Here is a 26304-nt window from a genome sequence, read left to right as displayed (position 1 = left end):
AACGGACTGTCCTGCCCCCCCAACATCACTGTTGTGGCCCGATCCTGCAGATTTACCCTCTACAACATCTGCAGGATCCGGTCTTTCCTCAAATGGCACAACGCAACTCCTAGTCCAAGCGCTGGTCATCTCCCGCCTGGACTACTGCAACTCCCTCTTGGCTGGACTCTCAGCCTCTGTGACTAAACCGTCGCAGCATATCCAGAATGCTGCAGCGCGCCTCGTTTACAATCTACCTAAATTCTCTCATGTGCCGTGCCAGACGATGGTGCTGGCCTTCAAGGCCATCAACAGAACTGCACCCGTGCACCTCCAAACCCTGGTCAGATCACACACCCCAGAGAGAGCACTGCACTCTTCTACATCAGCGAAAACAAAGCTGCTCAGAGAAGTCACGACTCTTCTCTGTTCTGGCGCCTCAGTGGTGGAACAAACTCCCGACCAATGTCAGGACAGCAGAGTCTCTCTCTGTCTTCAGCAAAAGACTCAAGACTTATTTGTTCAGACTTCACCTCGACCCCACGGAGCATGACTCCCTCCCAACACCCCCAAAAAATTGTATATACTTGTATGTTCGTATCCTCAGCACTTGGTGCAGGTGGCGTCACAGCTGACTGGTTGATTTTGAAAGAAGCGTTGGTGAGTACCTGGACAGTGGACGTTGGTCGTACAGATGTTGGTCTGACGTCTTTCTCCAGTACACGACCGGCCGCCATGTTTGGGGGCGGGGCTGTCACAAAGCCTGATCGACTCCTGAAGCCCCACCCCACAGGTAACAGGACAGGAAGAGAAGGAAGACCAAGACCCCCAGACTCCGTCCACTGGCAGACAGACAGATGGACAGACAGAGTTATCGTCTCTTTGTGGACACCTGGGAGCCGTTGAAACTCCGGAGAATGACGCAGCTAAAGACGTTTTGTTTGTTCATGGTGGAAGGTGGGAGGGGCTGTCCACTGTCCAACAATGGGAGGGACAGACAGGTGTACCTGGGCAGTGAGGTAGGTGGTCGCAGGTCTCTGTCTGCCTGTCGACGCCTTCACAATGTCTTCCGGGCGGACTGGAGGAAGGGGCGGGGTTAGAACAGGAGCCGTAGCGAGTCCTGACGGGAGTGTGGCCTTGTGGGATACAGGAAGAGGAACACTCACCCCAGCTGGACCAACCAGACTTGGACATCGTCTCACCGGGACAATTGGGGAGTTCACTACAGTCCTGGACCTGGACATCATCTCCAGGGCAACGGTTGCCAGGTGGCACCGTGTCACTGGAAGGGGCGGGTTTAGAGCAGGAACGATGTCGCTTCCTGGAGGGGACGATGACATCATCACTCTGGTCATTGATACACGACCCGGAACACTGAGACCAACAGGACCACGAGGACCAGACACCGTGAACTGAGAGACAGAGACAGGTAGACGGAGACAGAGAGAGACAGGTGGTAAGGGAGTGGGACAGTGAGACAGGTGGAGACAGAGAGAGAGACAGACAGGTGGACATACCAACAGACAGATGGGTTACCTGGACAGGTGCTGTGTGTTGGACACGTCTCTGTCTCCTCTGAAGGACCGCTACAGGCCGAGCGACACTCAGGAGGACCAGAGCAGACTCTCTCTCTCCTCCTGACTCCGCCTCCTCCACAGGTCACCGAGCAGGATGACCAGGCGAGCCACAAGCCCCACCCCTGAGCTACACACACACACACACACACACACACACACACACACACACACATTAATTAATCACATTTGTGTGTGTGTGTGTGTGTGTGTGTGTGTGTGTTTGTGTGTGTATGGCGTTAAATCGATGTCAAAACAACCAGAGAGACACGTAACAACGCACGCACGCACGCACACGCACGCACACATATCAAAATAATCATGCGTGCATGCGTGCATGCGTGCGTGCGTGCGTGCGTGCGTGCGTGCGTGCGTGCGTTGTTACGTGCAGATTGTATTTCACGCCTAACAAAAAGCTGCATACGTATGAAGCAGCGTGTGCACGTCTGTCTGTCGCTGTTTGACAATTGTTGTTAGGCGTTCACACGTACGTGCGGTCGCAGATTCTGATGCTACGCAGCCGGAAGTTGATCTGCAGCAGGCACACCAATCCGCGTACATGAACGCCTCGCGTAGTTGGCCTTTTCATTTTAATCAACCAGGAGAGTCTGGAGTATTGCTTGTTACAGTTTGTAAAGAAAACATTGAAACTGGGCCCCTCCTGTCGGGGTCAACTGTGTAACGTTAGCCTCCTGCCCCTGACAGCAGCAGTTACCAGGACCACAAAGGTAAGGAAATACAGTCCGAGAGAAGCGCTGGTGCCTCCGTCACCAACACCGGGAGCCTCCAGTGTTATGTTGCCGTTGTGGTCAGCTGGAAAGACAGTGTTAGCGGCGGATGCTAACCGCCACCGCTAGCCAAAGTTAGCATCGAGTTAGCTCACCACCACAACAGTCTACAGTCTGGGCTTTAGTTGTCAGTGACGGGAATCGGCCCGCGGCTCCAGCGCTTCACTCAGGCTATATTTCTTTTTCTTTGCCGTCCTGACTGCTGCTGCTGAGAGAGAGAGACGTGTTAGCACCATGGATGTATTGTTATAATAGATCCATGCCTAGCACTCAGCAGCATCAGAAACAGCTAGTGGGGCTAACGGGAGCTCTACACACAGCCACCACCACACAGGACTAGAAGCCAGGTGATGATTAAGACGGGTTTCATTTTTAAAAGTCTAGCGTTTATTTTGGGCAAAAAACTCAAGACTCAACCTTTTAACAGGGTTCATAAAACTCATTCTGTGCCTTAGACAAGATAATAAGGTATTAAGCACCAGAACTGCGCCCCCTGCTGTCGAAAAGAGCCTCCGCAGAGTGGGTTGATGCAGCAGGTGGAAAATTTATATTGTTAGTGCTGCTAATCAGTTAGCTCGTTAATGCTTATTAGTTGCTAATAGTAAGAACTCTCCTACATGTGCTTGTATTATTGTTGTATATTGGCTGTTGTTAATTAAGCTGAATGATTCATTCTTACTTCTATTGGTTGTTTACCATTCCTGGTACTGTATAGTTAACCATGTACCTGCTGTTCTGATAACTGCTTTTTATTCTCTGTTACAGAACCACACAACTTTCATATACCTTCCACACACACATACTCATCTGTCACACTCACACCATCAACCATTCCTAATCAGCAATTGAGAAACTAAAAGGAACTAAAACTAAAAGGACTAAAAGGAACTAATTCTAACCCAGCGGCCATAAGTGATTCAGTCTAGTTTACCATACAGTCCTTAGAATAAATCTCCACAACACATTCATAACATGTCTTACAACGAGAGAAGGCCACCAGATAACACAGTCACCAGTTCAACCCACCGGGGGATCATGACATTGTGGGAAGACTAGCTATCAGACTGCACATCAATTCTGAATCAGGTAAGCAGTATCTATGTGATCTTTGAACCCAAATCATGATTGTGAACTTTTAACATTATAGTTTAACAACAGATCCACTCAGACACATGTCACACTGGTGAAAAGCACCCGTAGAACTGAGTTTTGAGAGCTTAAAAAAATAGTGTTGCCTGTAACGTTGTGTCTGGTTTTCACCATTTTATATACCTACACTAAGCTTGTCCTTTTTCATGTCAGGTGTATTGTTGATACAGGGCTAAACCAGGGTTTGACAAGAGTTGCCAGTGCCTGATTCTACACCGTAACACAGCAGAGTGGGCGGGGCCTGCAGACCGACCCAGTTACACCTGCAGCGAGCAGACAGAGGAAGAGGAGTGTGAGATCCGCGGGGAAAGGAGCAGGAGAAAGAGAACCACAGCTGTCGCCAGCAGACGGGCATTGACTGTCGGACTAATTGAAATGTGAGTTTATACTCTGCCCTAGGGATGTAATGAGATCAAAATCTACAGTATTTGCCGTCATTTCATACCCTGCATGTTCACAATAATATTGAGACACTTTTGTTATCACGATATCGTGGTATTACCAATACGTTACATCCCTACTCTGCCTCCATTGTGCGAGTAGTGATCCCTGGTCGTGGAAAGTTATTGCGAATGTGTGTAAAAGTACAGTGACTGAAGTCCTCCCCCCCCTCCCCACATGACAGCGGAAGAGGCCGGCGCCCAAGGACGGTGTGACAGGCAGTGGTGCCAATGACGAGCAGTGATGTTGGCCCGAGGTGACGGTGAACAGCTGATACTCTGCCCCATCGTGTGAGCAACGATCTTAGGACGTAAATGAAGTGGTGTGCATGTATTGGGTTTAAAAGTGCAGTGACTGCCATCTTGTTTCCCCCACAGCTCCCGAGTCTGCGCCCGGCAGAGGACAGTGTGCAAGTGGAAGACAGCGGTGGTCGTGGATAATCGGTGTTACCAAGTCACCACAATAACGGACCCCTTCCCCCCAGACCCCATTCTATCATTTCTGTGAATAAATATTGTTTTAAATGCCCTTTACGGTCTCCAAGCACTTTCTTGGTTATCGAAACACACGTCATATACGTCAGCTTAGATGAGAGCCAAGTCAGAGACGAGAGAGACAATGAATGAAATCCCGCGAAATGATGTGCGGTCAATATGACCGCTTATGGCTGAAATAGGTAAAACAAATCATATTTTCTTTTGTGTAATTTATATAAAAACTATTCTCAATTAAAATACAGACACTTTTAGAAAAATGGTTAGAAGTCTGTAATGTTTGCATTTTGTTATTAACATCACAGATTGATAACTTAATTGTGATAATGTTCAAAGTTATCATTATTATTATTATTATTATTATTATTTACTGTGCTAGGTATTCTTTTCGTGGTTCGTGGTGCTTGGAGCAATATTGTTGTTGTGGCATTCGTGCCAATAAAGCAAATTTGAAATGAATTGAATTAATAAACCTTTAGATTCTTGCCTTACAGACTGATAAGTGTTGTGTTTACAAATGAGCAATACATCCAGATTTCTTGAGATTTGTACTGTCAAGGGGAACTTAAATTTAAATGTCAGGCGATGTTTTCTTCATGGAAATTATTTTTCGGGCAAGAGAGAGGGAGCGCGGACGGGGGATCCGTTGTGTGACAGCGGAGCGGAGGGTCAGCAGCTGGATTTTGCACGCACGGTCAGTATTATTAGTAGGTGTTTGAGGTTTATTACGTTTGTGGACATTATTACATTAAATGTAATTATGTAACAGCCTTTGCGCCCTTCGCCTTACAGCGCCTTTGCAGTGTGTAGGCCCGTGGTCATGATAATCCGTCTATGGCTATAAGAGATGGATACACAATCAATTTCATGTTTATTGAATCAAAAATACATAGGTAGCTTATTGTCTTCTCCTCTGCTTTTTTTTTTCAAAGACAAAATGAGCAGCAGTGCTAAGTCCACTCATACCTTGTTAACCTTCCACAAAGACAAGTTATGTTAAAACGGACGAGAAGAGGGGTCATTCCCCAGCAGATCGCACCCATGGGCCACAGTTTATTTCAGAGTTGTGCGAGTGCGGCTGGAAGTGGGGATTCCAGCACCACGGATAGTGCGTGTAAAAAGATTAGACAAACATTTAAATGTGTTTGCTGCAAGCGAAAATATACTATATAATAAATGAAGATAGTGACAAAGGCCTATTAGCAATAATGATAGTGACAAAGGCCCTATTAGCAATAATGACGCATGAATGTTACGCGTAGTCACTACGCATCGTGTGATTACCGGCATGCAGCAGTCATCACGCGTGAACGTGAACGTGCGTGTGAACGGGGGGCCATTATAAGTCAATGAGGAAACTACATTACACGTCAGGCGCGGCTTGCTGCACAGGCGTCAAAGCAGGCGCGAGTGACACGTTCAGTTGATAGGTGCGCACGCTTTTTGAAACGTTTCTAACGCCATAGTGTGTGTGTGTGTGTGTGTGTGTGTGTGTGTGTGTGTGTGTGTGTACCATCACAGCAGCTGCCGCTGCAGGGTTGTATCTGCAGTGCGTCTGCAGCGTTCTCACACTCTCCGGCGCCGTAACACTTCCTGGTTCTCTGCATGACGCCGTCCCCACACAGGACGTTACACTGTGACCATGGCGACCAAGGAGACCACAGAGGAGGACTGACACACAGAGAGACAGTTTGACAGGTGAGACAGGTGAGACAGGTGAGGACAGAGACAGAGTCCGTCTCACATCTCAGCGTGCTCACTTTGACTCGTGGTCCACCAGTAAAGTTCTGGTCAGTTCCAGTGTCAGTACCAACTCCGACTGAGACTGAGATCATTTGGAGGCTGAGGTCAGAGTCCAGGTGTGTGTTTGTGTGTGTGTGTGTGTGTGTGCTTACTGACCCACAGGAGCGACACACTCCGTCTGCTGCCTGGTAACCGTACTGAGGGTTCTGGCAGCAATCGTCTTCGTCCACCTCACCGAGCTCTTCATCACACTGACCGAGGGTCGGGTTGAACTGTGCGAAACACCGCACACACCCTGTGCACACACACACACACACACATTTACTAACTTTCTGTGTGTGTGTTTAGATTTTCGACACACTTTTATTGTCACTGTGCACAGTACAAGTACAGAGACATCGAAATGCAGTTAGTATCTAACCTGTAGGTTAAGTGCAAAAAGTGATGAAGTGCAAAGTATGTACAGTATGAATTGTGCTCAAACTTTGCACTTTACTGCTTTTTGCACTTCAGGTGCATCCTGTTTCCAGGATGTCGACTCAGGGCAACGTTTCTTCATGTTTCCAGTCAACAGTTTCAAATTTCTAACTGGTCACTTTAAGGTTCTTTCCTTTGTTCACAACCTTCATGTCATCCAAGTCTGCAGATTGCAAACTGACCCGAAAATATATTATTTGCACCCTTCATTAAGATAAGTTAGATGTGACATAACAGTATTGAATTATGACTTGCTGTTGGAGTTTTTGTTTTAAAATCAAAGCTTTAATGTGATACATTTTTGTTCTTCAGCTGGCAGTAATGAGCTTCCGTACTTTGTGAGCGCTCGCCATTGTTTCTAAGAGAACTGCTTCTTGTTTACACCACAGGGGACTGTGATAGACATTTTGTACTTCAAAGGGAGATGTGAACTGAAGTCTTACACAGGGATGTTCAATGTAACTGTTTAACATGACCTGTAACCTGTGATCTTGTTTTAGGTCATTTTATTACCTATGTCTGGTATTGAGTGACCACTGAAGCTTAACTCTTCCTTATCACTTCCTTCTCTGTGGAGTATTCCTTTAAGCGCAGGTCATAAATTAGGAACTAATTGAGTGAAAACACACCCACAAAGAGGGATAAATACCATGCTTTTCTCTTCAGATATTGAGTCTTCACTTTGTAACAGACCTGCGTGTTGCTCTCTGAATGCTCCTCTTGTACAAGATTAAAACCTTGTTTGAATCTTGAGCTGACTCCGATCTCCTTCCTCCAGTTCTAAATTATCGCAGAATTATTTTAACAGGGACTGTCGGTCAGTTCAGTTGTGTGTGTGTATGTGTGTGTGTGTGTGTCTGTGTGTGTGTGTGTGTGTGTGTGTGTGTACCATCACAGCAGCTGCCGCTGCAGGGTTGTATCTGCAGTGCGTCTGTAGCGTTCTCACACTCTCCGGCGCCGTAACACTTCCTGGTTCTCTGCATGACGCCGTCCCCACACAGGACGTTACACTGTGACCATGGCGACCAGGGAGACCACAGAGGAGGACTGACACACAGAGAGACAGTTTGACAGGTGAGACAGGTGAGGACAGAGACAGAGTCCGTCTCACATCTCAGCGTGCTCACTTTGACTCGTTGTCCACCAGTAAAGTTCTGGTCAGTTCCAGTGTCAGTACCAACTCTGACTGAGACTGAGATCATTTGGAGGCTGAGGTCAGAGTCCAGGTGTGTGTGTGTGTGTGTGTGTGTGTGTGTGTGTGTGTGTGTGTGCTTACTGACCCACAGGAGTGACACACTCCGTCTGCTGCCTGGTAACCGTACTGAGGGTTCTGACAGCAGTCGTCTTCGTCCACCTCACCGAGCTCTTCATCACACTGACCGAGGGTCGGGTTGAACCGTACGAAACACCGCACACACTCTGTGCGCACACACACACACACACACAAAATCAACATTATCACAATCAACTTCTATTTCCTCAGCCCACACTAAGGATGCCACAGAGAGAGCTGCTCTCAGCCCCTGCAGCAACATTACAAGGAAAATTGATTGATTACCTGTATTTTTTTTAAACTATTTTCATCTTAAATAATTTTTAATTTTTTTAATTTTTATTATTTATCTTCGATACTATTTTATTTTATTTATTATTATCTTATGCATTTTATCCTTTTAACTGTTCACTCCATTTAATTATCTTTTGTCAGGGTTTTTATCCTATCTTATGTTTTTAGTTTTTAAGGGTTAACTCCAGAGTTTCCTCAGGGGGGTCCTCCACACTGGGAGCTGTGTCTGGGATGCTGCTGGGGGTGCTGTCCCTGGGTCCCTTTGGCCCAGCCAGTCGTTGTCTGTCAGGGTCGGGGGTCCTGGGCACTGGTGCCCCCCGTGGCACAGCCTGTGACTCCTCCCAGTGTGGACGGCCCCAAAGGTGGCGTTTCCTCAATCCTCAGTGCCTTGCCATGTCTCCTTATTTCCTGTAGTAAGTGTGAGTGTGTGTGTGTGTGTGTGTGTGTATGTGTGTGTACGTATGTGTGCATGTATATAGTACGGAGGGTGGGAGGGAGGGGCTTTCTTTATTATTGTTTTATGTTTCCTGTGTAAAGCACTTTGTGCTACATACTCATGTATGAAAAGTGCTTTATAAATAAAGTTGATTGATTGATTGATTGAAATATCATTGAGGAAAATCTGATGTATCAGTGTATTCAGAACCATCTCCTGTTAAGTTTACTGAGACTGGAACAGCAGAAACAGAACAAATGGATTTAAGTGACGCAGAATTTCGCCCTGGAGATCTTGTGGTTATTACTGTAAAGTACTTTTTATTTTTCCCACGCTCCACAAAAGATAGTTTGTTTCGTTTTGTGAAAACTGAACTTCTTCTTTCTCTTCTCCTCCATGTGAGTCACTGCTGCATTCACACTATTGTTCTTCTGGAATTTATCGTAAAAGTTTTTATTCTTCTTACGTTTTTCAGCTTGCTTCTTCTACAAATTTTGAGCTACAAAAACAATTCAACCATCAAAATGTTCAGCTTTTTAAAGAACATGGTGGCTTGTATTTTTGGCTTTTTCTATATTTCAAACTTCTGGAAATATTCTTTCTCTGAAAACATTTTCCCATTCATCCTGTGGAATTTTTCAAATTTCATTCTGCTACTTGCATATGTTCAGCTATAAACTGTTCAACTAACAAAATGTTCAACTTTTTTTGCCCATTCAGCCTATTACTTTTCAGCCTTTCCTCCTTTTTCAGCTTTTTCTGAAAATTCTTGACCATTCATTCTTATAGTTTTATGCATTTCCGGCGGTAAATTCAGAAGATTTATGAAATCACTTCAGCCATCAGCATTCACACTGTATTTTCACAGGAAATGCAAAGTTTCATAGTTTTAACTGGTATTTTTAGGTTCTTGCCTTTGTTCAGAACCTTCATATCTGATTCTCGGGTTGCTTCATCTTGTCTGCAGAACATCAGCAGCTCAGTTCACTTTACTCAGATCATAAAAATAATCCACTGACCTGCAGGAGGAGTCGCGTCATCTGCTGTCAAACCAAACCACAAACCAACAAACAAAGTAAGAGCAAAAATCAGCAGCAGAGCCACAGCGAGCAGAACCCTCTGAACCATCAGAACTCCCATCCTGCTGCACCGAAGAAGGACTGAAGACAAAAACTGGAGTTCAGAGTCAGTTTCTCTTTCCTTCTGATTGACAATCGCCGTCAGGAAACAGGACGCTGTCTGACTCTCTTTCTCCAAAGGGGGAGGCTGTTTTCCGGGGGAAAGTTCATTGAAGTCTAAATCTGGAGGGCTGACTGTCGCAGTGAGACAGCTACCACAACAACACATGAAATGAACTAAATGGAGTAAAGACTTAATGCTTTGGAAATAGAGAATTAAAGAGGTGGATTAAATTGAAAGAATGACTCTGGATGATCCCATGGTTACCCTCTCTGAAGGTTCAGTGCATGCACTTGCAGGAAGAATGAAATTAAATGCTTGGTGGAAAAGTTCAAAAGGTGAATGCTGGTGCTGCATTATCTCTAAAGGTCACTTGATGAATTTGTTGGGGTTCATGAATCTGTTTAGATGGTCTTGTCTGAGGAAATAAAGTTACAGGAGACAAAGAACTGGTTTGAGACTAAATTATTTACAGTCAAGTATTTGGGAACACGGAAATAATCTCAAATGGATCCTCAGCTACTTATTCAACCCCAGGACAGTGTTTCTAACATATCAAGGCTCAAACAGATGTTGGGACCCACAGATGAAGTCATTCATTGTGGATTTTAAAATTCACTCTTAACTGAACTCAGTGTCCTAGAATTCCCCATTCTTCACATCTCGGGTCAAAATTCAGCTTTGAGCTACTGTTGGTCAGGGTGACAGACCCTCCAGCGCCTCTGTGTGCAGGTGGTCGAGTAGTTAGAGTGCATGCCATATACGCAGCCGACCCCTGTTTTAATCCCAGCAGGAGGTCTTTTGCTGCATGTCACATCCCCCTCTCTCTCCTGTGTTTCCTATCTGTCTACTGCTTAAAAAAGGTGTCTTATGTCAGAAAAAAATCTTTAAAAAAACTAACTCCAGCGCCTTCATTGTTATCTCTCTCACGTAACGCCCTTGACTCCTTTGACTTCTGATCTTCAAGGGCTAATCTCCATCTCGCGCCCACTGGGCTGCTTGCCTTCACAAACATTCCTTAAGCCTGGAGCATGTCACACCCACATGTGATATCAGTGATCACAACTGTTTTCTTTGTTCAGACACACACACACACACACACACACACACAAACACACAGCTGTTTTGCTAATTTGGTTGTAATTATCAAGTTAATTATTAATCAGAGTTAGAAACAGTTTAGCAGTTTAGAGACCGATTTAGCATATTTGCTATGTTTTCCCTTTTTCAAGGGTGGTGCCCTGAGGTGATCTAATGTAAATTGGATCATATTATTTATCATAATTAATAATTGTCACTGATAATTATTTATTATTATTGATTGTTGATCAAATTTAACCTAAAACTCAATCAGTTAAAACACACCAGTAATGGTGCCCCGTCTGAGGCACGACCAAACCGTAATGGTGCCCCGTCTGAGGCACGACCCAACCCAAGGTACTAAAAATCAACATTATCACAATCAACTTCTATTTCCTCAGCCCACACTAAGGATGCCACAGAGAGAGCTGCTCTCAGCCCCTGCAGCAACATTACAAGGAAAACATGCACTGGAACTGGAGGGAGCTCAACTCAAAAGAAGGATGGAAAGAATAGAACTGCAACTGAACCTGGCTGATGCAAAACTGAAAGTTTTGGAATACTTTGAGTCTGGTTCACAGACCGAGCCAGCACTGTTTCAAACACAATCACAAAGCGGTGTTATGATTGATTACCTGAAGTATCAATGAGGAAAATCTGATGTATCAGTGTATTCAGAACCATCTCCTGTTAAGTTTAATGAGACTGGAACGGCAGAAACGGCACAAATGAATTAAAGAGAAGGGGAATTTCGCCCTGGAGATCTTGATGCACCATGAAGCTCTCAGCTCATGGGACGTACAGCTGAGACTCTTCCAGAATCTAAAGGACTAGTCCGTAGTGTGAAAAATCTTTTACAGACTTTTCAGCAGGCTGGCTGCTCCTGGAGGAAGCTGACTGAGTCTATAAACACATCAGAGTGACAGACGGACACACACATGCACTCATATGATCCTGCATGGACTCTGTGAGATGAATGTGGACTGTGGACTTGAGTAACTTGGACAAATTGATTTATGTTTTATATTATGCTTCTGTTGTTGCTTTATCATTTGGTAATTGCTATTCAACAAGCAGGTAGGGGCTGAATGTTAGAGCCATTTTACTTAATTCTGATTAATTCTATTATAGTATTATGATATTACTGTTTGATTAACTAACTTGACGAGTATTTACTTCGTTATTGTGATATTATTTATTGCTATGTGCGATGGAAGGCCCTCTGCTGTCCTTCAACATGTTTTACATCTGTGGTCGACATATCCTATAAACGTTTGAGTGACAGCAGACAGGTGAACATCGAACTGAGACAGGCAGGTGGTTCCTGTCTTCTGACACACAGGTAAACGATTTGTTATTCTGTGAGGAGAAAGTTTTCACCATGTTGAAACGAGACCTTCAGATCTGAGCAGGTCTTCGCTCCACTGACACTCATCGATCTCGTTCTGGACACAGACAAACATTTGAACCTGAATAAATACAGAGGAGTCTCCGCCCACATACAGACATTAGTCCCGCCCACACTGTTTATTAACAGTTGACTGCACAAAATGACTGCGTTGCACCAAAGATGACAGATCACGAATTCCCTGGTCCTCCATACCAGACATAACATTTCACATTGCCTCTCTCAGTCCGTCGGTGCACAATCATCCCCATCACTGTTTTGACATCATGGAAGTGTTCAGTGCTCCAGTGGTCCCAGTGGTCCCAGTCTCTGCTGGGTCAGAACTCACTCAGAGTCAGTGTCTGAATCAATAAGTCCAGTTCGTCCAGACTCCATCTTGTTCCAGTGATGTGACGTCACCACGGTAACGTCGTAGTTCAGTAGTCATCACGAAAAGCCTCCATCTTTTTTTTTTCTCTTTTCTCTCCATTTTTTGGTAATAAAGCCACAACAGCTGTGGACCGGTCGCCTCCAGGACCCAGAACTCTGACCAGCACACAGATTCTGTTCTGATAAGTGATTTTTTAAACCAAGACATCAGATACTTTGGAAAATGAAATAAAAAAAAAAACGAGTGAGGTATCGATGCACAAACTTTGTGTTTCTGCTCCTGTCCTCAAAGTATATTCCTCTTTAAAGGAGCAGTTCACTCAAACACTGAAACTCCTCTCCTCCCTCCTGATGAAATAAAGTCCTCCTCTCCTTTTATTATTAGTTTTATTTCTGGGTGAACTGTTCCTTTAAAGATGCACATCATGACCCAGTGCTCTGAGAATTGTAACAATTAAAAGACATTGATTATTTTTCTTCGGTTTGTGCTGTTTTAAAATGTCAGTTAGAGTTCTGCGTTCGACCAAAATCCGTCCAGAGCCAACATCTTTAAAACATCTCTGAATAAATAAATAACACATCTGCACGTTAAACAGGTTTAAATAACAGTCAGCAAACATAAAGAGTCTAAAAACAAACAGCAGCCTTCAGTCATTCGACAATAAACAACAACAGAGGAAAGAAAATAAAAAGAGAACATAAGTTCAGTTTGTTACAAAGTTCAGTTTCTGTAATCTGTGCAGAGTGAACCCTCTTTACAAACACGTCAATAAAAGGTCTCTGAAAAAGAAAATGAACCAACATGTCCGATGCTGTCAGTTTCCTCTGGTACCAGTCAGCTGATCGTCTCCATCACACAGGAGAAGAGTCAGAAAGTGACGCTGCGGGATACCGCTAGGCTAGCAGCAGGCTAATGCTAAACTAGCTGTGTCGACTTTGAAGTTTTCATTTTCAAGTAGGCGGCGTGGAGAGGACTGAAACTGAAAACTCATTTCAACCGATTTTTGGATTCAGATCGTGACGTCCTGGATTTTAAGAGAAACAAACTTCCTGCAACAACAATATTCTGCAAAACTTTGTTGGGACTCGCCAGCGCCGGGTCAAGCAGCAGAACTCTAAAGTCTGATGAATAATGTGGAAACAAACGCTTCAGTAACACTCAGCCGCTGTTCAAACATCAGGAATGTAAAACAAAATCCTTCAGTCGGCTTGTCTGACTGCAAACAAACAAAATCTCAAAAACTGTTCGGTGAGCTGAGACATAAACTTTACTGGTCTCATAGAGGTCCGCTCGGTTCTGGAGCTTTCAACCGTGTGACGTTTCCAGTCGATGTTCAGATGTTGGTTTTTCTTCAGGCTCATGTTCCGAAGCTCTGAGCACTGAAACATGGATTATAGTAAAGGACGGTGTTCAGGGTGTTACAGGAGATGTTGAAAGCTCCAGAAGCTAAATGGACCTCATAGTGAGATGACTGATCCGATCCGGTCACCAGGGGGAACAATGAATTTTAAATCTCAACTTTCAAGTCGACATGGACCACAAGTCCTTAAAGTGCTCAAGAAAAAAATAAAATAAACTCAGCTGAGGATGAACCACTCAAAAGCTCCAGAACTGCCACTAAATGGACCTGCTGATGAGACGCTGACCCGACACATTCAGTGAGTCTTTAATCTCCATCAACACTTTGGACTTTAACAGCGAGGTTCTGTCTGGTTTCAGTCTGCAGCTGACAGACGAGCACAGACGAGTCCTTCCTCCTGTGAGATCGTCAGGTCCAAATTCACCCAGAATGCTTTGGTGTAGATCTCATTTGTAGTTTTTGGAATGTGGTCCATTTGTAAAATGTAAGAGCGGCTCACACCAGCATTAAAGTCCAAAGTGTTGTGGCTGGTTCAGACTCAGGAGGCAGGAGGACGTCACACCGACTCAACGAGCTTCAACTTTATAAACCGTCTCAGTTTAAAGGTGCAATGTGTCAAAAATCAGGCTCAAAACATTCAAAACTTAATCAACAGAATATCAGATAACAGCGTCTCTGCTTTGTGCTGCACAGATATCTAATGAGGTTAGCATGCTAACTTAAACACCTAGACCTAGAAACCTGTTAGCCGCCAAGCTACATTAACAAGCTTGCTGTTCCTCTTGAAAAGCAGCTCCGGGAGACGTTGTGACTGACCAGTGCTAGCATGTTTCCAGCTTGTTGATGGGTTAGCTCTCCAGCTAGGTGTGACAGTTACAATTCATCAGACAGTTTAAAGGAACAGTTCCTTCAGTGGAGAAAAACTCAGTCATCACCTCATCACCAAGTCAGGTGAGGACTCATAGTCAGCAAAACATTTCTGGAGCTTCCAAATCAACTTGAACACGTCTCAGTCGACTCTGTGCTGCACAGATCAACTCCATCCAGCCGTGTAGTGATTAATAACATTTTAAAATAATAAACCTAAAACTGACCCAGAGTCACATTACTGTTAGCTGACGTCAACGTACTTCTTACTTTCACTAAAGTTATTGCTAACTAAGAGTGAAGCTGTGATGACTCATCTCTGGTGTCAGTAACGTCATGTTAAAGGTGCAGTATGTAAGAATTGGACACCTGTCAAATTCATACTCAAAACAAACAAACAGCCGTTTACTGTTGCTAGCTGGAGCCGTCATGGTTGTTTCTCTGTTTTAAATCAAATCTCCAGCTGCTTCAGTTGTTCAGCAGAATGCTGCAACTCTGTTTCACCGTGAAGCTCCAGAACTGTTCTGTGGACTACGACACTCCACCAAAAGAAACATCAGATGTCTCCATACAGCTCGTCTGCTGGGATCACAACCTGATCTGGGGAGTCGGCATTTGCAGCCTTTATTAAGCTGGAATCATCACTGTAGCTGCTAAGCTAACAGTGTTAGCATGTACGAGCTCGACGCACGTCAAGGGTGTAAATAACTTTTGACATCAGTTTGGTCCAGAGCTTCTGGACTTTGTTCAATAAATGTTTTGTGGACTACAAACTTCACCTGACTTCATCAGCACAGGAGGAGATGAGTGGGTTTCACTGTTTGGGTGAACTGTTCCTTTAAGGCCAGCGTCTCTGTGGAGTCCATGTTGGACACACGGTGAGATGATCGGTCCTCCTGCTCTCTGGAGTTTGGACACATGTGATTGAACTGAGGTTCAGTTCTGTACAGATGAAGACCTCCAGTGCTGTGAAGCTTTAAGTATTCCATGAAGTCCGTCTGGATCCAGTGTGTTTGGTGTTCTGCTCGGTGCTGGACGGTAAAGGATCCCGGAGGCGACTGAATGTTTCTCTCCTCACACTGAGGTTCTTTGTTTTTTTTTGTTTTTTAGCATCTTTGCTAACGGTGATGTCACATTTCCTGTAGTCCAGCTGCTCAGTGATGACATCAAAAGAGAGGCGGAGTCTCCACATCCCCTGTCCCTCCCCTGTCGGCTCTCCGCGAGCCAATCAGAGTGCTCAGAGGAGGGTGGATCATCTGAAACCCGCCCGGATACAGGACTAAGCAGAGGGAGCTGATTGGCTGCAGTCTGTGAGTCCAGTTTGAATGTTTGAACGTCCTTCAGCGATCGAGTGTCCGAAAAACAAAGAAAAGAAAGAACTGGAGGAGAGAGAGAGAGAAACATGTTTTAATCACTCAGGATGTTTAAAGCTGATTTATTTTAACCAAAAAGTTAGAAACAAACTCAGAACGAGCTCTCAGCTCACAACGTCACAGTACAGAACGTTCTGAGTGGACCTGAGCCGGTCCTCCATCAGACGCCATCATGTCATCTTGTTTTCTATGTACAGCAGTGTGACGTATCTTTGAAGCTAACTGCAGTTAGCATCTCTCTGGTTCCTCTGTGGGATCACTGAACTGGATTCTGATCCGTCCAGGTTCTGTTGATCCAGATAATCTCCACAGATGAACTCTGTGATGTTTGAAGCTAAATTAACTGTGTAGCAGTAAGAAGCTAATGCTAGGCTACAAACAGACGACATCACGGTCACATGACTGAAACGTCTCCACCACTAAGAGTCTTACTGCACAATAACTATCCAGGTTTTCTATAAACTGAATTTCAAACCACTGTGTGACTCTGAGGTCTACGTGGCTGCTGACCCTGACGGGGACTCACGTGGTCCTCTGAGGCTCCAGTGCTACGTTTGAGACTGGACCCCCGGCTGGCTGCTGGGCTCCGGTCCTCCTCGCTCCTTCAGGGTCGGGCTGATCTCCTCTTCGGGGTCGTAGTAATAAAACTTCCTCAGGTAGGAGATCAGAGGCCTGAACACAGAGACGACCACAACGTACGTTACATCTTCACATCACAACAAACGATCAGAGACGGAAACACGTCGAGGCGTCTGTGAGGTTCATGTTCAACATGAGGTATTTATTTTGATTTCAGGTACTTAATTAATTCAAATTATATATTTTTATTTTAGTTGTTATTTATTTATATGCATCATTTCTTTATATTTTATTACTTATACTTATTTTTCTGTTTTACATAACTTTTTAATTCAGTATTCAACTTTTACTTAATTTTCTTATTCTTAAAAATTCAATATTTTACATTTTTTATCTTGATTTTAAAAGTCTCTTTTGTTGTTATTCATTGATTTAAATGTACTGTGATTGTTTCTATGACGTAATATTCAATCATGCTGAAGGACCGACACCGGTTGGTCAGAGGTGACATGAACAGAACCTGCAGGACTCACGTGGGCAGCGGCAGCTCCTGGATGTGGTCGATACGGACCAGCTGTCTGATGCAGAAGCGACACAGATGCTGCAGAGATTTAACGCTGCTGAACCTGGAGACCGGGTACAGGAGCTGGACCGGGGTCGGGGGCAGACCTGAACCGGACACGAGCCAGAAAAAACTTTATTTATACAGCAAACAGAGAGAGAGACAGACAGGTGGAGGCAGACAGGTGGAGGCAGAAAGGTGGAGGCAGACAGTGAGAGGTGTCAGTGTTGGTTACCAGGGACTCTGGATCGCAGGAAGTAGAGGAACTTTCCGTTCTTGGAGTGCATGATGGCTCTCTCTATGAACTCGACCACCGAGTGACAACGATCCTCAAACTTCGGATGACACCAGAGACTGAACGTCCCTGCAGAGGACAGACAGAAATATTAGTTGTTGACAGTGTTCGTCAATACAGAACATGAACAACTGAGTCAGAAACTGTCTTATTCTTTGATTAAAAAAGTCAAAAACACAAAAAACCTGCAGACATGAATCTGAATGAGAGACTACGACTCCCAGGGTGCATTTCACTGTCAGACAGCCAATCACAGAGCTTCACATTAACGGTGAGCTGAAGCTGAAGATTACACTACATCAATTAATTCACTTTAGACCAACTATTTTCCATGGCTACAGCAGCAGTGGCTTATGGGTAATGTAGTACTTAGAGACAGAGTGTTTGAGTGACCATCGGTGATGTCACTTCCTGTTCTACGTGAAAATAAAACTCACAGAGACAAACAGACTCCATGTTTCTACTCAAAGACAGAAAGAAGTTCATGTAGAACATTTGCTGAATGAACAAGAAGGTCCAAATAATGCAGAATGAGTCAGAGACAGAGTTTCACAGAGTTTATAAAGTGTCTCCAACTCAACAACTCACTAAACTGACACATTTGTTAAGGGAGTCTGGGGACTTTCTCCACGGGGACAAAGAAGGAGCCTATATTGTTCCTGTTTAGTGTCTTTGTAACATGTGACATGTTTAGATCAATAACATGTTTCTTCTTTCATAAATGGAGTGTAAATGGTGACATCAGTGTAAACAGTGTGTTCAAACAGCTGATCAATGTTGGCAGGTAAGACTTTAGCACTTTAGACACAGAAGCAGACAGGCTGGTACAGACATGCTGCCACAAACTGACACTTTTTACAAGGAGACAAACAACTTCAGCTGAAAGATTTAATGCTGAATTTACAACAAGGACACAATGACTTACAATCTGTCACACACACAGTTTCACTACGTTAGAAAGTTTGTTTTAACTCAACAACTCTTAAAATCACAACATTTGTTAATGGAGTCTGGAGATGTTGTGTTACTGGTTCAGTGTTGGAGCAGTTCAAACACATTGGCAGGTAATGAGTGTGTGTGTGTGTGTGTGTGTGTGTTACCTCTGTAGTGCTCCATGCGTGTGTGGTGCGTGACTCCCTGGGATCTGAAGCTCAGGCTCAGGATGTATCGCGGGTCAGAACTGTCTCGAACCAGAAACGATCCGTCGGGTTTCCCCTTCAGCTTCATCTCCGCGTCCTCCCAGTTCATCGGCCCCCAGTACCAACCACACTAAACACACACACACACACACACACACACACACACAGGTCAGCTCCACACTTCATCTATCTATTGATGATCAGTAAGAATGTGTGAAAGAGGCTCCACCTTCTCCAGTTCTCTGAGGCTGGTGGCGAAGCTGCTGGCGTCGGGTCGACTGAGGGGGCAGCGCGGGCCGAGTCGGGGTGGGGGGTGCTGAGCGTCGGGCCGCAGAGGGACGGGCCTCGGTAAACCTCTGAGGAAGGTATCTGACCAACACACACACACACACACAGGAAACACGAGTTAGACTTTACACACATCATATGTCACACTGCAGTGAACAGTGAACGCACCACATCAACACGTCTCCTGAGAGACAAACGACGCAGGAAGCTGCCTCTGACTGAAGACTAACGACTCTCCGTTCAGTTTGTTCTTTATTTAAAGGAACATGTAGATCAATAGAGTTCAACAGAGCAGCTTCATGTCCTTCAACCAGTCAACAAACACAACAAACACCAACAGAAGTTCAGTCTGTTACAAAGTCCAGTCCCTCTAATCTGTCCAGAGTGAACCCTCTTCACAAACAAATCAATAAAGGATCTCTGATCTGTGATGTCGTCTCCACATGGTCAATCAATGGACTGATTATGGATGGACGAACAAATAAACCAGATGTATCACCTTTATTATACCATGGTCTGGGGGAATACTTGACTCTGATTGGCTGCAGGGTGTCCATGAACCCCTGATATATGGACACCTACTAAGTAGTTCCAGTCAAATTGACTGTTCACCGCTGTAAATCAATGCGCTAGCTGGCGTATCAGATCTGAATATGTTATTTCCAGCACTGAGTTCAGTCCGTCAGTCCTTCAGTGTCTTATCCTCTGAACACCACAGGGTGGCGACTGTAACACACAAGCTGCAGAAAGTTCACTTCCCCTCTAAACTTACTGACACGTGAATAATCTCACATCCCGTTGCATAAGAACCTTACAGGACGGTAATGATTGTTCCAGGTATTAGTCAAACCCTCAGGCGTTACCAGGGAAACTAAGTTAAGGCTTGTGAAAAACTTTATATTTTGATTGTAAAACGCATGAAAATATAAATTAATGGTCTTAATTTCCTTTCTTTGGCAATGATGAAATACTGAACACATGTTCAGAACTGTGTGTGTGTGTGTGTGTGTGTGTGTGTCACCGTTGAGGCTCAGGCTGTGCTGGATGGCGCTGAGGGAGGGGGGCAGGGCCAGCGGTCGGGGGGGCAGAGACTGCATGGACGCCCCGACGCTGCGCTCCATGAACGGACCCTGCTGCTGAGGAGGACCCCCGAAGTCATCTGCAAAAGACAGAGAGACGACAGCAACTCACATCTGAGACACACCTGTGTGGGGGGGACAAACAGACAGGAAGTGACAACAGACAGAAGGAGAAGAAGAAGAAGAAAGAAGAAGAAGTACCGAGCAGACTGAGGCTCCGTCTGGGCGGGGGAGGAGGTGTCGGGGGGTGAAGAGAGTTCACCCCCCTCCGAGAAATATCCACATCAACCAGAGACACCGTCTCACCTGGACACACACACACACACACACACACAGGTGTTAGAGCAGAGAAGGAAGGTGTGAGATGTTAGTTTTATTAACAGCAGACAGAAGAAGACACAAAGTAACTAAAGTTACTGTCAGGTCGGCGTCACACTCCACTCATTAAACAGAGACAGAGATGTAATCAGATTACAATAAAGTCACATGGACAGATTATAACAGCAACAGAAAGAGTGTTCATGGCAGAGAAGAGAAAGATGAGCTGGATGTAATCAGGTGGTTGTGTTCAGGTCAGTCCACTGTGCTGCAGACTGGGACTCATCATCAGGTCATTTATAATGACGCTGATCCTGGATCAGATACGACGTCACATGACTGTCTGCCTGCAGACCGCCACATCTGGGCTCCTGATAGCTCAGAATCCACTCCTCTTATTTATGCTTTTACACTGACAGAACCAGAACTTACACTCACCACCAGGTCGGACTGGAGGGGCTGTTTCCACCCAGAAGGGGGCGGGGCCTGACACAAAATCAGATTCTGATAACTGTGTACACTTCGGTATAGGGTTGTCACAAGAACCGATACTTCGATACCAATTCGATGCCGACACAAAAAAAATAATTCGATACTTGCTTTTTTCTGGTACCGTCAGAACCGAATATACAACTTTTCACTCGGCGAGCTGTGTCGATTCTTGGCGGAACTGACGGGGACAGTATGACGCGTGTGAGCAGCACAGAGCAGTCAGCGGCTCTGAAGAAGAAAACCTGCTGTCTTAGAAAAAAATGGCTTCAGCAAGTGAGAGTGAAAGCACAACACGTCGGCTCGTCGACAAGACAGGTACCAAGAGTCGCGGGTGGAAATATTTTGCATTCGAAGCGGATAAATTCGGAGCAATTCCAGACTCAGACAAGCCGACATGCAAACAGTGCCTCAGAAGTTTTCAAACGAAAGGAGGAAGCAGGTCAAACCTGGCCAAACACCTCAAAGACAGGCACCCCGACTTGTTTAGAGAATTCAATTCGTGGTATCAAATTAGTATCGAGAATCGTGGAAATTCACAGGTATTGGTATCGTCTACTGAAATTCTGGTATCGTGACAACCCTACTTAGTTACATTCCAGCTCTGGTCACATACTGACTGATACATCAGCTGATACATATTAAAGATATTATCACACAGAAAGATAAGAGTTTATGATGTCATGGAGACAAAATATCAATCAGCCTGTCACAAGTGATTGATCACCATAACTGAGGCATCGTTTCCAATACACACACACACACACACACACACACACACACACTCACAGGTGTACTTACCGGTGAAAGGAGGAGTGAAGGGCACCGGAGAGAAGGCACTGTGAGGTCTGGACACCTGCAGCCTGATGGAGACAAACAGCATCATGTAGCAACACGAGCAGCAGCTTCATGCTACGTTCAGTCAGATCCAACATTCATTCATCAGTTAGCCGATTAGTTGAAGCTAACTTCCTGTGCCGCACGCCGCCTACAGTCAGTCTGCAGCTCTGCAGGTGAAACTCTAAATCTTTCACCAGCAGTCCAAAGCTCCTGTGCCAGCGGTGTGAACAACATTTCCCCGGTAGTCTGGCTAACTGCACTGCTAACTGAGCTAACAAGCTAGCAGTAGCTGCAGTTACAGTTAGCATCAGTTAGCAGTTACTCAGGTGATTTGCTGACCCCGTTTGCTGTCAGTACGAACTCAACACCTGGCAGCACAACCTCCTCACTTTGTTCCTCACCATGAATCACCAGCTGTTTTTAGACAGAGCACCAAGCCGCCAAATGTGCCGCCTTTTCTATCTAAAAGGGGCTCGTGATGTGCAGATGAAAAGAGAGATTTAGCTTCTGTCTCATGCTAGCGGCGACGTCTCTGTAAAGGGCACTTCCTTGTGTTAAACACTGAGGTGTACGTCTAAGTACAGACACAAAACAAAACTGCGTGAGGCGTAACGTTGCTGTAAGTGTTACATTCATCGGTCGGGGAGCTGATTTATTGATGCTGACACTCAGGTACAATCCCAAAAGTCAGCTTGTCATGTTAAAAATAGACTTTTTGTCTAACTTCCACGTGAGGTAAGTCTTTTCTAAACTTCCCATGATGCTTTGGGGTGTAAACAGGAAGGTAAAGTGCTGAATGAGTTGGATGAGTTTCTTCCTCCAATTTCTGGACCTTTTATTTTTGATTGACATCGACGGTAATGATGTCACCAGGAAGTGATGTCACACTGAATCAGGAGGAGGCGGAGTTTTGATTTAAAGAGACTATCTAACTTCCTGTCTCTACATCACCTGCACACCTGGGCCCTCCCCTCACCTCTCTCCCTCATGTGCACATGACTGACACCTGACGCACACCTGAGTGTTCAGCCCAGGAGGCCACACCCACCCAACCCGACCACACACTGCTTACAGAAATCCAAACACCGTTGCCACGGTAATGAGCGCTGCATCACCAGGGCGGCGTCGGCCATCGCCACGGCAACGACTCATCTCTGCAGTCAGGATGCTCGTAGCCATGACAACAGTTACAAAAAAAGGAAAAAAAAGAAAGTTGTGCAGTCGAGTGAAGTTTGTTCTGCCGTGTTATTTTTAGCCTGGAGTGAAACACTGACCTGAGAGCAGCTGTACGCTCTGAAGGGGGGCTGGACAAAATAACAGGAACACTTTGATGCTGCAGCCAGAAGTCCTGATAACTAATATTCAACACGTGATGTCAGTCTGCATGTTTTCATTATTGATTGATCTGCCTGTTCAGATTTAAAATGCTTGAGAGAGTTTGATGTGAGATAAATGTTTCCTTCTCAAGTCGAATCAGTTTAGCTGCTGATCATCGTCACACATGTTGTTCTAGAACTGTGGAACAAATGTGAGTGTAAAGTTCACATGACTGAATAATAATGATCATTTTTTTTGATTATTGATTCATCTCGATCATGTTGTTGATCAGTGTCACGGAAGAAACCAAAGTATATTCATATTCAACAAGAGAACTTTTCTTTTCTTGAAGAGAAGCAGCTGAGACTTTATTTAAACATCAGAAGTCTCCATCAGCTCGTCTGCTGTGATCTCAGTAAATCTGGTCTCAGATCAGGTTGTGATCTGTTCTCTCCTGCAGACTCGGATCACAGCAGACGATGTTTGTTGGCTGTGTTTTAGTTCCAGCTGTTGGATGTGTTCCTGTTACTTTGTGTACCACTCTGCAGCTGCTGATCCGGTCTCGGGTCAGAACTTAACCCTGTCAATAAAGTGATGATAAGCTGAGTCTCACCTGCTGCCGTCCTGCTCCGTGTTGCTGCAGGTGGACCCCCACACGTCCAGCAGACTCCCCCCAGACGAGGTGGACGAGGCGAGGGACGGCCTCTTGTCCAGCAGCCCCCCGGACCCCCCGCTGGAGCTCTTGGTTCTGAACAACTTGCTGAGTCGGACCTTCAGGGACCCCCCTTTCCTCGACTTCCCCCGCGGCGTCTTCTCCCCCTCCCTTCCTCCTCCTACCTCCCCCTCTAGGACCACCAGGGGGGAGGAGCATCGTCCCGCTCCCCCTGAGGCAACTCCAAGTTTGGGGGTGGTGGCGCGGCTCTGGGGCTGAGAGCGGGACTGGTGCTGGTGCATGGGACGGGGGCTCGGGTCCGGGCTGGAGGACGGGTGAGGGTCAGGGGAGAGAGCTGCTGCAGCCTGGAGCGCCTGCGGGCGGACAGGGGTGTACGGGCAGGGGGCAGTGCTGATGGGGGCTCGGGGGTCTACACAGGGAGGGAGGGACACCGCAGCACCGAGGACGGCCAGCGAGGACCGGCAGCTCTGGTCGGTGCAGACCCCGGCCTCCTCCGCCAGTCTGTGGACCTGCCGCATCAGACCGCTCAGAGTCCCGCTGGAGAACACAGGCCCCGCCCCTCCACACATCCCCTCCACTCCTCCCAAACTCTCCCCTTTGTCAGCGTCCCCCATGTCCCCTCCATCCCTGTCCCCTCGCTCCCCGAGTCTGCCCACCTCCTCAGAACCCAGACCTTCCAGGACCAGCAGGGCATCGCTTGTCTCACTGGGGTCCTCACCGGGCCCCATGCCCCCCGTCCCTGAGGTCAGCACGCTGTGACAGGAACAGCGAGGGACCTTCTCGCCTCCCCCACCACCTCCTCCCTCCCTCCCCTCACCCAGCTGACCCAGCCTCCGGGCCAGAGCCAGGACCGGGTCTTCTCCCCCACCAGAGCAGTTCTTCCTGGGCTCCAGCAGGCCAAGGCGCAGGGCTTGGTCCAGCAGGCCCGGGGGCCATTTAGCCAGTCTGTCAGTCAGCAGGCGGTGTCGGTGGCACAGGACCGACCCCGACTCAGAGTCCAGAGCCGGGACACCCTGCTGGGGGGTCTGGGACCCGTCGGAGCCTTTGGACAGTGTGAGGACTGGGTGCCACTGCAGGAGCTGAGGCTGCTGGGGCTGCAGGCTCTCCTCTGCAGACTGGATGCAATGTGAGTTCTGGTCCTTCCCTCCTCCAGGACCGGGACCGACTGTTGTGCTACCAGGACCGGGACCTGATCCGGAGTCCAGCTGCTGTCTCTGTCTCTCTGCCTCCTCCTGGAGGAAGCCCGGGGGCGGCTGCTCCAGTCCGCACTCCAGGATCCGGTCACCGGACCGCAGCAGGTTCTGAAACACCATCAGCTGCGCCCTCGACCCGTGCCCCCCCGAGCCGTGCTGAACCGGGAAGTCCACAAACCGCTGGGCCGCTACGGCGAAGTCCTCCGGCGGCGGAGGAGACAGCGGCGCCTCGGAGCCCGGCGGAGCCTGCGTCAACACCAGCCCGCCGTCCAGCTCGCCTTTCCCGGGGAGCGGCGAGCTGTAGTGCGGGGAGGCCGAGCCGAGGCCTGCAGAGGGGCCGCTGGGGTCCAGATCAAACCCGCCGCTAATGCCGCCGCCGTGGTGACCCAGCACGGATTTAACGGGCCCGAAGCCGCCGCCTCCGGACATCAGGTCGTCGGGCTCGTCCAGCCGGTCGTACTCGGCCGCGGACACGAGCCGCATCAGGACGAAGTCTGGAGACATTTCTTGTTGCGCGTCATTCATGCTGACAGGCTAACAGTTAGCATGCGGCTAACACGTTAGCAGGCGGCTAAACGGGCTCCGCTCTTACATAACACCGATATAAATAAACAGCTGCGGAGCTAACGGCGGCTAGCTGCTGCATCCTCCCCGCGAAGCGAACCGGGCAGCCCGACGGTACACCGACCGACAGCCATCCACGGTCCGGACCGGTTCGTGACGGTAACGGCTCCGCTGAACGACGTCAGAACACGAAGAGACATGAAGAAACCCGCCCGGTGCCGTTAGCTAGCTGTTAGCCTCCTACCGACTCATCCTCCGGTGAGACAACATGGATGTGATGATGATGATGATGATGATGGCGGTGGTGGAGGTGGCGGGGGGCGCGCGGGGCGGCTGCGCAGCGGCGGCATCAATAATCGATCAGCGCTGATTGATTAACGGAGGCTGAGAGCCGAAACCGAAACCTCCATCAGCGGAACACTTCCCGGTACCGGAGAGCCTCCGTCACTACCGGAGCTCTCTCTACCTCTCTCTCTCTCTCTCTGTGTGTGATCAATAAAGCTTTACATTTTGTATATCAACTATTCATGTTTTATTGATTAATCGGCGGATCGGTTTCTGGACTGATCCTGTCGGTTCCGCTCACCTGAAACATTTCATAGTTTTTGTATTTTATATATTTTTATTTTCTTTTTATCTGATCGACTTTAAATAATTCATTTTATTGATTTGTTGATACGGCA

At 46.7% G+C, this 26304-nt stretch overlaps 2 protein-coding genes and 1 long non-coding RNA gene across 6 annotated transcripts in view; 1 reads left to right on the top strand and 2 right to left on the bottom strand.

The window, feature by feature from the left end:
* LOC115576203 (properdin-like) overlaps positions 1-9821 on the bottom strand; it is a 30136-nt gene extending 20315 nt beyond the window's left edge. Inside the window, exons 1-6 of one of the 3 annotated variants that reach the window (XM_030408702.1) lie at positions 9668-9821; positions 7926-8064; positions 7535-7692; positions 6325-6463; positions 5939-6096; positions 1516-1683 (exon numbers count right to left, since the gene is read on the bottom strand). In XM_030408702.1, coding sequence (XP_030264562.1) covers positions 1516-1683; positions 5939-6096; positions 6325-6463; positions 7535-7692; positions 7926-8064; positions 9668-9788 — 883 coding nt within the window. In that variant the 5' untranslated portion in view covers positions 9789-9821. The remainder of the gene's footprint in view (positions 1-1515; positions 1684-5938; positions 6097-6324; positions 6464-7534; positions 7693-7925; positions 8065-9667) is intronic. The other 2 variants (XM_030408700.1, XM_030408701.1) reach the window with 2 other exon arrangements.
* LOC115576204 (uncharacterized) lies at positions 2652-3895 on the top strand. The gene is made up of 3 exons (XR_003982793.1): positions 2652-2688; positions 3107-3427; positions 3644-3895. It is a non-coding gene; the product is annotated as an uncharacterized LOC115576204 (long non-coding RNA).
* A 2581-nt stretch (positions 9822-12402) lies between the features above and the next one.
* LOC115575542 (uncharacterized) lies at positions 12403-26170 on the bottom strand. 2 transcript variants are annotated; one of them, XM_030407710.1, is made up of 10 exons: positions 23805-26169; positions 21836-21897; positions 20429-20533; positions 20170-20307; positions 19090-19229; positions 18822-18990; positions 17662-17790; positions 17398-17533; positions 16812-16957; positions 12403-16291 (listed from the first exon to the last, which is right to left on the bottom strand). In XM_030407710.1, the coding sequence occupies exons 1-9, from the start codon at positions 25580-25582 to the stop codon at positions 16834-16836; spliced, it is 2781 nt and encodes a 926-aa protein (XP_030263570.1). In that variant the 5' UTR covers positions 25583-26169; the 3' UTR covers positions 12403-16291; positions 16812-16833. The 2 variants fall into 2 exon arrangements, with proteins under 2 accessions (XP_030263570.1, XP_030263571.1); XM_030407711.1 differs by lacking the exon at positions 20429-20533 and having other exon boundaries at positions 23805-26170.
* Positions 26171-26304: the final 134 nt, after the last annotated feature.

Source organism: Sparus aurata, chromosome 23, assembly GCF_900880675.1.
Source record: "Sparus aurata chromosome 23, fSpaAur1.1, whole genome shotgun sequence".
Classification (NCBI taxonomy): domain Eukaryota; kingdom Metazoa; phylum Chordata; class Actinopteri; order Spariformes; family Sparidae; genus Sparus; species Sparus aurata.
Note: the sequence above shows the minus strand (reverse complement) of the source record. Positions and strands in the feature narration are given on the sequence as shown.

Bases quoted from the DNA above. Each gene is read 5' to 3' on its own strand.
- LOC115575542 (XM_030407710.1), bottom strand. From the start codon at position 25,582: ATGAATGACGCGCAACAAGAAATGTCTCCAGACTTCGTCCTGATGCGG. The intron at 19,230-20,169 runs GTGACACACACA...TGTGTTGGTCAG, and splicing joins GCACAGCCTGAGCCTCAACG to ATACCTTCCTCAGAGGTTTA. The intron at 17,534-17,661 runs GTAACCAACACT...TGTCCGGTTCAG, and splicing joins CCTGCGATCCAGAGTCCCTG to GTCTGCCCCCGACCCCGGTC.